Consider the following 15,494-nt stretch of genomic DNA (forward strand, 5'->3'; position numbering starts at 1 on the left):
ACCCTGCTCCCTTTAACAGATTAATCAATTTTCTCAATACCATTTGCACTATCTCAAATTCTTTATCTGCTGTCAATATATCATCCATATAATGAATTAATTTTACCTTTTTATATTCCTCTCTAATAGGTTGGATCACCCTTCCGACGTACCACTGACATATAGTGGGACTGTTAGCCATACCTTGAGGCAGAACCTTGAATTGATATCTTTTAGCAGGCTCTTCTAGATTAGTGGAAGGAATGGTAAAAGCAAACTTCTCATAATCCTTTGTATCTAATGGTATAGAGTGTGGGGCTTCTGCTTCGCGAGTGGAGTATCTGCCCTCTACTTACCCATCTTCTGGGTCTTCAGTCGTCACCGGCTTCCGAGGAAGAACTGGACACAGAGACGAGTTGCCAAGTACAAGAGGTGTTTATTTCTGAGAGAACTACATAATGGCCGCCCCACCCTTCTTTGGGCCGTGCTTAAATAGCACAATGTAAAGATCTCTAACCAATCAACTAACACCCCAATCTTACACCTTGACAAATCATTTTTGCACATATGAATTTCTTCCTTATATGGCACTTTTATAGCAAGCAAGCTTATGATTATGTAATCACTAGCAGCCTTACCCATAACAATTCCCCTTTTTTGTTTAAAGCCAGTGTAATGACATGGTTAGCCTTCGTTACTAGCAATAAATCTATGCCCCGTGGTCCCTTCTGTGCGAGCCGAGGAGTCCTGCCACTGAGTGCTGTCTTAGGTCGTCAGGACATGTCCCCATCACTCGTGGAACCCTGCCATGCCAGGGGCCTGTCTCAAGTGTGTGGAACTTTGTCCTGAAGTTGCCCGTCATGGCACCTCAATGGTCTCACAGTCATGGCTCAAGCTCCATCAGCCAGACCTGGGGTCATAGTCTTCTTGCAAAGCCATAGCGACAGTGCGTAAAATCATTGTTTGGCTATTTAGCAAATTTTTCGGTACCACGGAACACGGAAGTCTTTTTCTGTAAAACAAAGGGGCTCAGGTTGTATGGTCTGCAAAGTGTCCCCTGATTCTGAATCAGGGATCCGTTGGTAAGCAACTTGGATATTTTTCTGTACAGCAGTGTCAACCTGAGATTTAACAAAAGTGGTTAATTTATTAAATAACCATGGTCCGAAAGAGATTAAAAGTAGAAAGCCGATGAGTGGACCCATGACACTAGGAAGCAACGTAGTTAGCCAAGGGGAAGTAGAGAACCAATTCTGATACCAGGATTCTTGTTGCTCTCTCTCTCTCTCTTACGTTTTTCTAAGCTGTCTTTAACCTTTTGGATGCTATTCTCTACTAGGCCAAGTTTATTTACAAAGAAACAGCATTCTTCTTTTAACGCAGCACACAGGCCGCCCTGTTGTAAAAACAGGAGATCTAAACCTCTCCTGTTTTGTAGTACTACTTCTGCCAGAGAGGCCACGGAATCTTTCAGGTTCTCCAGGCCGGCTTGGAGTTCCTGAATGTCTCTATCAATAGCAACACTCCGTTGTGTATATTGATGGTTGGCAGAAATCAGGGAGGCAATCCCCGTTCCTGTGCCTGTCAGGCCGAGTCCAATGACTACGGCTAGCGTGAGTGCCATCAAAGGCTCTCTCTTCGTTCTGATCTTAGAGTTAGTTCCTAAAGTTCCTGAATCCCAAATTTGTACAAGTTCGTCGGGGTGATATACAGTGAGATGAGGAAAGAGTGATACGAGCACACAGTAGTCTCTTTTGGTCAGAAAGGAAGTAGAGGTTATAAAGGTAGTCAGTCCAGAAGAGCAAGCAAAATAAGAGCCATTAGGTGCTGCCACATACACAAATGAGAAATTGACAACGATTGTGTGATTACATATAGGTATGAGGGGAAGTGGAGGGCGCATAGACGGACCCAGGAGGCAAAGTCCCACCCCTATGATTTGGCTAAGGGTGAGCCCTTGTTGTTCCTTGGTGCCCCAGTGAAGAAGGCTGGTGTTATTGGTGAACAACGGTGAGCCAAAATGAGCAATGCCTTCGTAAAAAGGAGGTACAGCTGAATGGCAGATCCAGCAGTCCCCCATTTGAGTATAATTTATCTTGTGCAGGGCTTGAGCGGAGGCATTAACCAGGGCTAGAAGGAGGGCAGCAGAAGAAGGGGGTCCCTTGGGAATAGTGGGTTGCTAGAGGGGATTGGGGGAATGGGAGTATGTAGGGGTGGCTTGGGTTATAGAAAGCTCATCTTTTGGAGGGGGTTTCCTCGGCATTGATCCAGCATGAAGTTCTGTGTTGGGCCCTACTGCTACAGGGGATGACAGCGCAGGAAAGGTTTTTAGTAGTTTGATGGTAAACAGAGGCCCATTATCATATTGTACCTTATATAATCTCAACCCCCAAGTCACTCCTCTTTCCCAAGAGGTATATTTCTTCCCTGCATCTGTGAAGCTGATTCGAAGAGGGCGACACCAATTCTGGCATTCTGGATGAGGTTTTGGTGGGGGCGGTTTGAAATTTTGAGAATAGTTCGCATGTAGGGTAATGAAGTCCCACGAGGAGGACGGGTTCCAATATGTATCGCCTGTTGTTTCACATCCCCAGGAGCGACAAAAGAAGTCGCCGCTATCCCTGCATTTGTATGTTTGGGAACGGTCTCTATGTTTGCTACCCGGACAAACATATATAGGTGCTTTATGCAGCTGTGTTCTTCGCCATGGAGACATACACCCCCCGTTTCGCTCCAAGTGTAGCCTAACATTCCCCAAGCTTCTGTAGGGGCGGTAGGGGCGGTAGGGCCATGATAGTCTTGAATGTCCCAGCCGGCAGCCCCTCGTGCTAACTTGCATAGGTCGGGGAAAAGAACAGGCCACGTGGGTTTATCGCTGAGCTGTGAAGTGCTTCAGACGGCATCCCCCCAACTGCTCGTTACCACCCATGTATAATTATATATGGTGTAGGGAGATGTCCCAGCAGTCTTCACTATGAATGATATGGTTAAGATGGTCAGGAACATTCTCAGATTGTTTCCTAGGAGAGAGCACAAATAGATATTTCCTCAGGGGGATTCCCTGGGTGTATTATTTTGTATTAAAGGTTAGGTGTAGTTTCCACCTTTGTGTCATACCCCTGGGAAGGACTACTTGGGTCATTGCCTATTTCTCTTACTCTATGCAATGGTAACCAAATTTTTTATTTGTTGGAATCATTGTCAGGGTAAATTGATAAATATCCCTGTTTTCTGTCAACTATTGTGACAGGTCCTTTCCATTCTCCTTTGTCATTTTTCCATAAGATTTGTGTACCTGGGAGACAAATTTTTGGCGGTGGAATTAACTTGTCAGGTATGTTGTCTGGTAAGGTATATGTACAATCTCCTGTATTCTTACCTGCGGAATAGAACCGTTGTGCAGCTGAGTCCCATCTTGTCTAATTTGTAAGAAGTTCATAGTGAACACTACCTGTGCTAACTCCTTTTTAGAAATGGTTCTGTGGCTAGCTCCCCCTTTTTGCTTAATGAAAGTTGTTTTTAAGGTTCTGTTAGCTCTTTCTACAATAGCTTGACCAGTGGGGTTATAAGGGATACCTGTAACATGTTGGATGGAAAATTCTTTACAAAAGTTTGAAAAAGCCTTGGATGTATAGGCTGGTCCGTTGTCAGTCTTAAGAGCTCGGGGAACTCCTAAAAGGGATATTTGTTCATACATATGAGTAATGACAGCTGTGGCAGACTCTCTGGGCTGTATAGAGGCATATATCATCCCTGAGTAGGTGTCTACGACACATGAATGACTTTGATTCCTATATGGGTCACATCCATCTGCCATAGTTCATTGGGATATTGGCCTCTGGGATTGAAAGAAGGTTCGTTAGGTCGAGGTCTAAAAGGTGCACAAGAAGCGCATGATTTGACTATAGTCCTGGCAAGAGACTTGGGAATGTTATATAGATGTGTTAGGGAACGCGCAGAGAGGTGATATTTTTCATGAGCCAAGGTGGCAGGGTGTTGTTCTAATGTAGTCATGGCAAGTAACTGATCAGCTATGGAATTACCTTGATATATTGGTCCAGGCAAATTCAAATGAGAACGGACATGAAGGAGATAGATAGGGTGTGTTCTGGTTAGTAATATCTGTTGGAGGGTGAATAGGAGGGAACATATAGGAGAGTCGGAAGGAATGAATGAATCAGGGATGCGGGGAACTAGAAGGTAGCAGTACTGGCGATCAGTAATTAGGTTGATGGGAGGTCTAGCAAGCTCTCGTTCTCTTTAGTTTTTTCGCTCTCTTTAGTTTTTTCGCCCCTACTTGTTACTTTCACTTTTGGTCACCTTCTTATCGACTGGCGGTCCTCCTCTTCCTCCTCGGTAGAATCTAATTTAGAGGTCTCCTTTAGTTCTTCCCAGGGGTATATTTTCTTAGGTTTGTCCCTCTCTCTCCTTTCTGCATATAGGGCCCTCTCATCGTCCTAATCTGAAGCGGCCAGGGACGATCCGACTTGTGTCATCTCGTCCCGAGGCATACAAATTGGTTTCGGATTGAGGGCGGCATCTATTATTCTAAAAATTGAAAAGTCTTCTAGTTTTAAAATCCCTGGGTGTGTATGGTCATATGCAGCCATTTGCTGACCCACTATATGCCATTTTCCTATCTTAATGCTGGAATGTTGGACCCACGGGCAAACATCCCATATTTTTTCTATAAATTCCTGACAGGTTTTTATAGGGAGTTTACATCCCTTCTGGGCACATAGTTTGTAAAGGCGTTTGCCTAACACCACTTTCTCTTCTGGCAACACGAGGGGAATACTATTACCCCCTCCCATCTTCCCTGCTCCCAGCAGAGGCGTCTCTGTGAAGGCAGAAAATCTGCCGAGGCAGTCTCTCTACACTCGCGGAAGTCCCTCAGGTCCCTGTTCGGGCGCCACCTGTGGGGCTTCTGCTTTGCGAGTGGAGTATCTGCCCTCTATTTACCCATCTTCTGGGTCTTCGGTCGTCACCGGCTTCCGAGGAAGAACTGGACACAGAGACGAGTTGCCAAGTACGAGAGGTGTTTCTTTCTTTCTTTCTTTCTTTTTTTTTTTAATTTTTAGAGAGGTGTTTATTTCTGAGAGAACTACATAATGGCCGCCCCACCCTTCTTTGGGCCGTGCTTAAATAGCACAATGTAAAGATCTCTAACCAATCAACTAACACCCCAATCTTACACCTTGACAAATCATTTTTGCACATATGAATTTCTTCCTTATATGGCGCTTTTATAGCAAGCAAGCTTATGATTATGTAATCCCTAGCAGCCTTACCCATAACAATAGAGAAGAAGCAGTCTTTTATATCTACTATCGCAATATGCCAATCTCGCGGAACTCCCACAGGAGATGGCAACCCTGGTTGTAAGCTTCCAAAAACGTGCATTATTTTATTAATGTTTCTCAGATCTATTAGCATTCTCTATTTTCCTGTTTTCTTCTTTATTGCAAATACGGGGGAATTATAAGGACTAAACGATTCTTCAATATGATCCTGTTTCAACAGCTCATTTGTAATTTCAGTCAAGGCCAGTATTTTCTCTTGGGTAAGGGGCCACTGCTCTGTCCATACAGGATCATAAGTTTTCCATTGTAATGGAACCACCTTGGCCTTTTTTATGACAGCGACCCCTATTAGTTTAAATGTTCATTAGATATTTGTATGTGTGCATTTGGTAGGATATCTCTCCCCCAAAGATTAATAGGCAACCCTTGCACACACAACGGTTCAAACCATCCTGTTTTATTTTCCCATTTCCACCTTAAACATCTATTACTCTTATGAGCCCTTTGGTTCCCCTCTATGCCTCCAATTATTTGCTCTTCTTCTCTTATCCCCTAATCCTTCTCCCAATCATCAGCTTTTATTACTGACACATCTGCTCCTGTGTCTATCATTCCTTCTAAAGTCTTTCTTTCTATTTGAATTTCACACCATCAGCTTTTATTACTGACACATCTGCTCCTGTGTCTATCATTCCTTCTAAAGTCTTTCTTTCTATTTGAATTTCACATATAGGCCATGTCCCTTGTATTTCCTGAACCCACTGAATATAATACCTAGGTTTCTTATTTATATAATCATGATCAATGAAAGGTAAAGGGAGGGCTTTGGCTATCTCTACATTAGTTGGAATAGTAACAGGCCAAGCATGCGGATTAGTAACATATAATTTCCTTTCTCCCGATCCTAAAAGCCAGTCCTATCACCAATCTATATTCATTTTGTGGAACAGTCTCTACTGAAGCTGTCTGTTGTGAACCCAATATCATTTTGTCTTTTTGCACATTTTCTATGATCGTGAAGATTTCCTTGGGGAGGCCCCTGAAATTCCAGGCTGCCGGGACCTCTCCTCTCGGCCTGGTTTGTCGTTTCCCAAGCTTCTACAAAACTTCGCAATATGGCCCTCACGCCCACATTTGAAGCATTTCACTGTAGGTGGCCTTGCCTTTCCCATCCTACATTCAGCCTTAATATGTCCCTCTTTTCCACATTTGAAACATCTACCTCTCTTAGCCTGACCTCGCATTTCGGTAACCATGGCACTTATTTGTTCTGCTAACATGTTCATCGAGTCCTTCTCTGGGATTTCCAGAAACCTTTCTACCAAACTGTCAATGGTTATTTCATCTCCTAAACTAGTTATTATACTTCTCCATTCAGGGTTAATTCCTTCCTTAATGATCTGAATCATCAATGGACTAGAGGCCCCCTCTGATCCAAAAATATGATTAACTGTATCTTGCACCCTTGATATAAATTGTAACGGCGTTTCACTGTTATGTTGTTTAAGCCCTCTAATCTTTGTTGAATGTCCTCTATTTCCCATCTTCTCAAGTGCTCTAGCATGGGACACCTGAACAGCATTCAAAGTAATATCATCATAATGTATCTGTCTATCTACATCAGCCCAGATTCCTTTTCCTAGCACCATGTTCATTGCCTCATCCATATTTGCCACTCCTATTTCAGTTAAATATTTTTCAGCCGCCTTTTTTACATAGGCCTTATATATCATATATTCCGGGGGCCCTAAGACAGTTTGCATTATTTCCGTATAATCTTGTGGGATCCATGGGGCAATGGATACGGTAGAAGCTATGCATCTCCTGACATACATAGATCCTGCCCCATAATCATTTACAGCTGCTTTCAGGTCTTTTAGAAACTTGTATGGTACTGATCTCCTTGTATTAACTATCGTTCCATCTGGTTGATGCTGTCTTATTTTGTGAAATAATGAAGTGGAAACCTCCCACTCTCCCATATTTATATCAAGTCCTTTTTTAAAGGCATCTTGTAGGCTATTCTTCAAGATACTATTGACCTCCCTTCTCTGTCCTAATTGTATTCCCACTTTCTGCTGATGACTGCATGAACTTCTCATTCCCTCACAAGAAATATTCTGCAAACTCCCTTTGCTCTCATGGTATTTCTTCAAACTTCCTGTGTTCTTATGAAGTTGGGGCAGGGTTTTATGTTGGAGGCCATCTTGTCTTTGTTTCCCACCTTTCTCCCGGGTGCCTAATTCTACTACCGGTCCCTCTTTTGTTTCTCTCACCAACGGTAAGTCATCCCACGGATATAAAGGGGGAAAATCCCAGTCTGTAAAATCCGCTAATTCATCTTCTGAACTACTCGAATCCCAAAGAGACTCCCCAACCTGTGTGGATTGAGTATCAGTTAATTTAGGTATTTCAGGCTCCAAGGCAGCCCCGACTATGTGATACATGGCAAAGTCTCTCTTTGTCAGATACATGGGGTCTTCTTTAACATAAGATGCCATCTGCCTACCTACTACACTCCAGCTATCAGGTTCTATTGCTGAATGAACTATCCATGGACTTACAGTCTCTATTTTTTCTATCCAGTCTCTGCATGCTTTTAAGTTAAGCTCCACTCCGTTCTTTTTACAGAATTTATACAGCTGTGAAGCATATACTCCTGAATCTGTTGGCTCAATTTGGGCTTTAACTGCCTTCTGCCCCATACCTCATCTAACTGCGTCTAAGCAATTAGGCTGTTTGCTTCTTCTTGATTAAAAATCAAGGAGCACGTTTTTCTACTTACCTTTCCTCGTTCCGGGAGTACATTGCTCGGGTCCCTGTTCTGGCGCCACTTGTTGGGGTTTTGCTACACCACTTGTTGCAGTCTCACTGGAAACTGAAAGTACCTTACCGCGCAGCTAGCTTCCTCCAGCCTTCCCCCCCAATTTACACCGCCAGAGCTGTGCAGGGTTTCCACCCCTCCCCCAGCTATTGCTTTGGATGCCTGAATAGGAATCACACAACTGAATAAAAAGTGGGCTTCGACTGGAATTACTAGGAAGCTGTACTTTCCCTTTGTGTAGACCTGGCCCTTAAAAAGCCTTTTTCCTAATGCTTCTCCCTCCTGAGGATCTCCCGGTCGCTTCCCTCCAGCCCCACTCTCAGATCCTTCCCTTTAAGGGTTTCCCCCTTCCCTCCCCCACACTACTCTTCGGCCGTCCCACCTCCACTCCACCACCCCCTTGCATCCTCCAAACCCCGCCCCCCATGGCCCTCCCCTTTAAGGGCCGTCCCCGGCGAAGCTGAGGCTCTGACGCGGCCGCCGGGCCCCGGGGCTGGATACATTGTCGCGCCGAGCTTCCCCCGGGCCGGCCCCCAGCCGTCCCCGCGCGGCTTCCCGCAGCGCCAGGCCCCCCGGGGGGCAGGCGCGAGCCCGCAAGTCCGGACCGAGTGACTGACGGACCGATCGACCGAAGCCGCCGACGGGCCGAGCCTGGAGCCGGGGCTGAGCTGGTTTGGGGAAGCCGGCTCTGCCGCCGCTGGGGAGCAAACTTCCCGGCCGGGCCAGAGCTGGCTGGGGCCCCGTCCAGGGCCGGAGGAGGAGACGGCCGCGAGTCCTCCTCCTCCCGCTCCTGCTCCCCGGTCTCCCGGCACCATGCTGTCTAACTCGCCGGGCCAGACCCCGCCCGTGCTGTTCCCCAACCCACCGGCGCCACCCCCGCCTCAGCAGCCCCAGCCCCCCTCCCAGCCCCAGCCCCCGGTGCTGCCCCTGCCGCCGCCGCCGCCGCCGCCGCCGCCGCCGCCGCAGCAACCGCCGCCGGCCCTCCAGCCCCCCCAGCAGTTCCCCCAGTTCTATGTCAAGTCGAGCTTGCAGATAAAAAAGAATGCCATCACGGATAACTACAAGGTCACCAGCCAGGTCCTGGGGCTCGGCATCAACGGGAAAGTTTTGCAGATCTTCAACAAGAAGACCGGAGAGAAATTCGCTCTCAAAGTAAGTTTGGGGCCCGGGAGGAGGAGCAGGGGGCTCCCGGGGACTCTGCTGAGGGAAGCCGGGAGCTGCTTACAAGGACCCACCTGACTCTCCCTTCTCTCCCAGCTCCTGCCCGGGAGCCCCCAGGACTAGGAGGGGGAAGGGCAGAGGGGTACGGGGAAGGGGCGAGTAGGAGGAGGCGTTGTCTGAGTTATCCTGGGTAGTTATTATGGAGTGTGTGACTTTGGGGGAGGGGAAGGTCAGAGCAGATTTTTGGTGTCCCTGGGATCGCGGGACAGTTTCCGGTCACCTTAGGGAGTTAGTTTAGTGGCGAACTCCAAAGAGACGGGGAGGATTGTGCCATTTTGGGCTTTGAGCGGGCTTCATTTGAATCTGCGTGGTCAGATCCTGGATCGCTTCTGCTTTAACACCGTAATCGGTCTCTAGGAAGTGATTTTAAGGGGTTGTGGTTCCCCTTCTCTCCCCTCTGCCTCTCCCTATCTCGTTCCTTCCTCTCCTCTTCCTCCCCTCTCCCCTCCCCTCGCCTCCCTCTCTCTCTCTGCCGGCACAAAAGGCCCTTTACTCATTGAGCTGGTTGGTTGGTTGGTTGGTTTGGAGAAGTCGGATCGTAGAGGTTTATTTTGCCTCTTTCCTTATTTGGGAGCCGGAATGTGTGATTTCACTTCCCTTGCCCTCTAGAGTAAAAGTCTTCTGTCTTTTACTTAAAATGCATTGGCCCAGAGAAGTGCCAGACCGGAGATTCCGGAGGGGGAACCCCGCCTTAGACCCATGGGTGGGGGAGGGCGGTTTGTTTTGGCCAGTATGCCTTTTCCCTTTCTCAGTGTCCATCCCCAACTCCCCTACCCCTGCTACGAGGGAGACTTTGGTACTCTTCTCTACTCTTTTCGTAGTTCCATTGATCAATTATTATGTACACTTTGACTTGGGCTTTTTGAAGTTTTTAGTACAATCCTGAGAAGGTATATGGGATGAGAGGAAGGCTTTCCTCTGGATAACTCAGACTTGAGAGATTTGACTCTACTGTTAAATTGCACATGTCCCTCCACTGGGAACTGCTTCAGCTTTAGGAAGGAGGGTGGAGGGACAGAAATCGGGAGGCACAAAAAAGTAAGCTTGCGAGGCGAGGCGTTTGGCTTTGGAGATCTCATATTGGGACAAAACAACCTCTAGTCTGAGCCAGGGGCAGGTTAAGGAGAATCATCATAGTGAATTTTCTTCCCATGGAGGTTTTAAAAGGAAGCACCTCATCGGCCTGTTTTTGATAGGTATCTTGGTGATTGGAGGAGAGGGGAAAGTCCGTGTTTGCATGAGGAAACAACTGTGTTGTCCTGGGAAAGAGTCAACAGAAGACCTGGGGTTTGAGCCCTGGCTTTTGTGACTTCCTCAATTAGTGACATTGAGCCTCAGTTTCCTGAAATGTAAAATATAGCATTCACTATCCCTCTCTCCCTGATTCATTGAAATAATCAAATGAGATAATGGATGTAAACATTTTGTAAACTGTGAGGTGCTTGATGGCAATTATTGGTGTTAAATACCCTTCCTTCTCAGAATAGTTTTTTTTTTTTTTTTAAAGATGTGTAAACTCTTGTATGAATAGCCATTATTCCCTCTCCCGAGAGCTGGTGAATAAAAAGATGTATTGCTTGTAGATGTGATGTACTGACTAATTCAAAAGATGAGGTTTTTTTTTTCTTTTTTTTTTTTTTTCTCTTAAGCTGGACAAACAAATTTCACATTCTCTTTTGCAGTTCCATCTAAGCTGAAGGTAGGTTCTGAGTTTTGAAAGTTGGGAAGTACAATTTTCTCTAAGGGACAAAATAAAAACTTCCAATGACCTATTCTCTTTTCAAATTGTCTTTTAAACCCCTTTTCTTTCTCAGACCAGTTATGGGGGAGGAGAAATTAGAGTTATGACCTTGTGGAAGAATGAAAAGTTTGACCAGTTTGTTAAGCCTGGACAAATTCTTCTTTCCAGGAGAGCTTGGCTATCAGCTGTTCAGGGATATGAGTTATTTGCTCTTTTCCCTAAGGAATGAAAATAATATATAAAGACATCAGAACAGTAGCCCTAATAAAAATAAAAGCCCTAGAGGGTTTATATAATTCACCAAAAGCCTTAGAAAACTTTATTTATTTATTTACTTGGGGGGGGGAGGGCAAGTGTTGATGGTTTATATAGAAGATGATTGAAATTTCTGTCCTAATTATCAGGAAAGTAACTTTTCCTTTTAAACATTTTTTCCCCTTGTGGTTCTAAAGGAAGAATCTCCTAATGTTTAAATGACACTTTTAGCACAATAGGTTTTTATGAGTACAATTTATCCTTCTCTTCAGTTTAGAAGTGGGTGAGGAGAGTGAAGTCACTCTGTTTTGACAGACAGCCTGCTTCTAGATCTCATGAGTTGACTCAACTGTTAAATTGCACATTTCCCACACTTCATTGTGTAAAACCTTAATAACAGAGGAAGAAAGCTTGGGTGAGGCATGAGGAGAGTGGAAGCAATGTCAACAGCTACACCATATCCAAATATTGGTTAAGACATAATTACAGAGGATGAAGGAAAAGGGGGAATCTTGTTCGAAGAATTGTAGTCTGGAAATACACATGAAAGATCTTGGCTTTTGATTAGTATCTCGTGCCGATTAGGAAAATAATATTTTAAACTAGTATCTTGTGTTGTGAAGCTGGGAAGTTTAGAGAGCAAAGTAATTGCTCTAGCTTGACTGGTAAATTGGGAGAAAGTCTGGGGTGAGAGGAAGGGTTAGACTAGAAGCTCCCTAAGTGTTGCTTGATTTATTAGCGAAGTGTGTGTTTTGTGAGTAGAGTTGGGTGATATGGATGAACCCCTTTGTGGCAATGCCTGGTGATGGGAAATTGAGGTTGTTATGATGCTCTGAGTCTTGTCTGTGGTCTAGTGACCTCTCATTCTTGTCAAGGGATGTCTTAAAAATAAAAAATAAAAAAAAAATTGACCAGCTTTGCTCCTTCTTTTCTATAACTAACCTTTAAATGTGTTTTGGTGGGTATTGTAGTCTTATCTTGTCATATCCTCCTTGCTGTTGCTGAATGCTTCCCCCCTTCTCTTCTACTATCATTCTAGAGAGAGGGATTTGGATCCTGGCAAGCCTGTTTGAATTCTATCTTTGGTCCTTCCAAGCTATGTGACAAGTCACTTCAATTTTCTTCATCTGGTAAATGAAGGGGTTGGATTAAGATGACTTATGAGGTTCCTCCTAGCTCAAAATCTTGATTTTTCTGACTATGGGTTATAGGATATCTGACTTTATTTCTTAAATAAATTCTTTTCCCTCCAGCCCCCCCAAAAGCAAACCTCTCACACTTAAATATTGTTTTAGGATTTGTAAACTGCTTTTCATGTAACTCCCTTATGAATCAAGTAGGGAAAGTATTCTATTTTGCTGACAAGAAAACTGAGGCTCCAAGACAAGCATTTAAAATGAGATTAGGACCCCTCCCCCAATATTAAAACTCCTGCTTCTCCCCCCAGATGCCACTAACTTTGCCCTGCTAGGCCCCTCAGTCATTGCTGTGATGCTAAAGGGTGTTTTCCACTGTTGAACCCTGCTCCTCTTGAGCCTGACACACACTGTTCTCACCATAGATGTTACTTGAAATGAAATGTAGGTGAGGAACCCACAAGGCAAGAGTCTCAATAAGGTCATGGGGAACTGTCCAAAGTTTGAGGTGGTTTTTAAACCAGAACTCAAGGGATCATAGCTTCAGAACTGTAGAGCTTTAAAGGCCATTTAAACCCCTTGATTTTACAGATGAAAAGATGGAGATTGGGACAAATAAATGATTGGCTGGGTAGTTAGATGATGCAGTGAATAGAGCACCTGGAGTCAGGAGGACCTGTGTTCAAATCCAGCCTCAGACACTTGATAATTGTTTTACAGATGAAAGTGACTTTGTGCAAGTCACTTAACTCCAATTAGGAAGGAAGGAAGGAAAGAAGAAAAGAAAGAAAGTAAAAAATAAGGGACTTGTCTAATCATATCAGTAGCAAGCCCTACAACAGGAGTTTGAACCGTGGGAGATCCTCAGACTCCAAATCCTTTTTGTTCCTTCTTGTTTCCTTCTTGTTCTGACTTGAAAAGCTTTTCTGTAAAAATCCATCATAGAGATTGTTTTTAACCGTTTTAAGACTAAAATTTCCATTAGAGGTGGCAGCCCATATAAATTTCATTAAATATCTCACATTCTATCATTTTTCAACTGAAAGGAATCTTGAGTGATCTATTCTTGTCACTGGATCTATTCTGTCCTCTCTAGTCCTCCTTTTTGGATTTTACGGATGAAAAGAATCACTATTTTAGGAAGTGAAGTGACTTACTTGAAGCCACAGTCCTAGTTTGTGACAAGATGATTAAAACACAACTCTCCTGAACTCCTTTCTTCTGGTTGGTGATAATCCTAGTCCCAAATCACATGTGCCTCATTTGGTTATATTCACAGATGGGGTTCTCTGGTTCCTCAGCTGTTCTCTCCTCTCTTCCCCCTCCCACCAATTGTTTAGTAATTATTCCTGTACACTGGTTTGACACACTTAATTAAAGCCAATCCTATTGTCACTATTCTTTTGATTAGTTGGAGTATGTTATTGCTTCATAAACTATAGGTTTACAAAATGTTGTCATAACATGTCTCTGTTTGTCTTCCCATGGCATAGATTGGAGAAAACAAGAACATGCAGTTCTCTTTTTTCCCCATCATTTCTTTCTATAGCTATCTCTTTATTTTTCCTTTAGATTTTTAAATGAAAATGTGAGGCATAGTCTTTACCTTAACTTAATCTATAATCTCAGAATGCTAAAATGTTCACTGGTATTATGGCATCATAGGTTTAGAACTGGGAATGACTTGATAAGTGTTCCAGTCCATCCATTTAGCAATTGAAGAAATTGAGGCTCATTGAGGTATCGACATGCCCAAAGCCATATAGTAAATTGGCTGAGCAAGGACTAGACCTCTTGTTTCTTAATTTCTAGCCCCAAACTCCTCCTACTATATCATACATATTACATACACACAGTCATGCAGATGTGGTGTTGTTTGTCCTTTGTTCTCAGAGAGGACCATCATATCAAAGAGGAGATGCCATGACATGAAAGTGAGTTGGATTTAAGGGTGCAAGATCACCAGCCTCACTTTTTCCTCAGGAGACATTTAGGATCAGTGGCAAGATGTAGATCTGGATGACGGCCTTGGATGCAATGGGAGGAGATCTAGACCTTTTAAAGGTCTTTATGTCTACAAGGTCTTTTAAGGTCTTTAATGGGTCTACTTCAGACTAAGACTACACCTATTCAATTATTTAGGCTAGTTAAGATTTGAGGTAAAGAAATGGCATATAAATGTTACACAGTGGCAGATTTGGGCTTGATATCCCACCATGTACAGTGCCTTAACGTGGATTAGAGATGACCTTGACTTGCCTACTTGAAAGTTGCTCCAGAGCATTCTACAATATTGGCAAGTCTCAGAATGGTCTCAACCACATACTGTGTCTACTTCCTGAGACTAACCCAGCAAAATGGAGATGCATCCAAAGTTTGGCTATGTAGCATTGAATTCTTTGGGTGTAGCAACTCATGACACTAAAATATATATAAAACAGCTTTCCAAGTCTGACTCTCCCAGTCTTCAATAGATATGCTTAAAATGCTAATAGGGTAATGTGGTCTGCCATGGGATATTCAGACTAGAGGGAGAGTATCCAGGGCTAACATATTCTGGAAAGGTAGAACTGAGTTGAGCCTTGAGAAGAATAGTATAAGACTTGGCTAAGTTTAGGGGAACATGTTCTAAGTGAGGAAGGTCTATGCTGGGTAAAGAAAGAATGAGTGTTTTCAGGACAGTGGCTTGACTTAAAACGGAGGGTGCTGATGGTTGGATAGGGTCAAATGGTGAATTCATTGTAAAATTTGTTTAAATTTAAATTTGTTTAAACATTTTCTGCATTTAGAATGTGGGGAAAGGGAGTGGTAATGTGAATATAACAAGCAATTGGCAGCTGGTGGTGTCATGGAAACAGAGCTAGACATGGAGTCAGGAAGGCTTGAATTCAAGTCCAGCTTCAGGAATTTACTATTTTTGTGATCCTCAGCTTGCCTCAGTTTTTCAACTGGAAAATGAGGATAATGACATTTAACTGTTTTGAGGATCAAATGAGAGAATATATGAAAAAAAGTTTGGCCTAGTACCTAGCAAA

General features: G+C 44.0%; 1 protein-coding gene and 1 long non-coding RNA gene across 2 annotated transcripts in view; one reads left to right on the top strand and one right to left on the bottom strand.

Moving 5' to 3' along the window:
* Nucleotides 1–395: 395 nt before the first annotated feature.
* On the bottom strand, nt 396–8,452 carry LOC141565651 (uncharacterized). The gene is made up of 2 exons (XR_012489080.1): nt 8,068–8,452; nt 396–2,999 (listed from the first exon to the last, which is right to left on the bottom strand). It is a non-coding gene; the product is annotated as an uncharacterized LOC141565651 (long non-coding RNA).
* Nucleotides 8,453–8,565: 113 nt separating this feature from the next.
* The window catches only part of MAPKAPK2 (MAPK activated protein kinase 2), a 58,723-nt gene continuing 51,794 nt past the window's right edge, over nt 8,566–15,494 (top strand). The window contains exon 1 of the mRNA XM_074309008.1: nt 8,566–9,258. Coding sequence (XP_074165109.1) covers nt 8,920–9,258 — 339 coding nt within the window. The 5' untranslated portion in view covers nt 8,566–8,919. The remainder of the gene's footprint in view (nt 9,259–15,494) is intronic.

Source organism: Sminthopsis crassicaudata, chromosome 4 (assembly GCF_048593235.1).
Source record: "Sminthopsis crassicaudata isolate SCR6 chromosome 4, ASM4859323v1, whole genome shotgun sequence".
Lineage (NCBI taxonomy): Eukaryota > Metazoa > Chordata > Mammalia > Dasyuromorphia > Dasyuridae > Sminthopsis > Sminthopsis crassicaudata.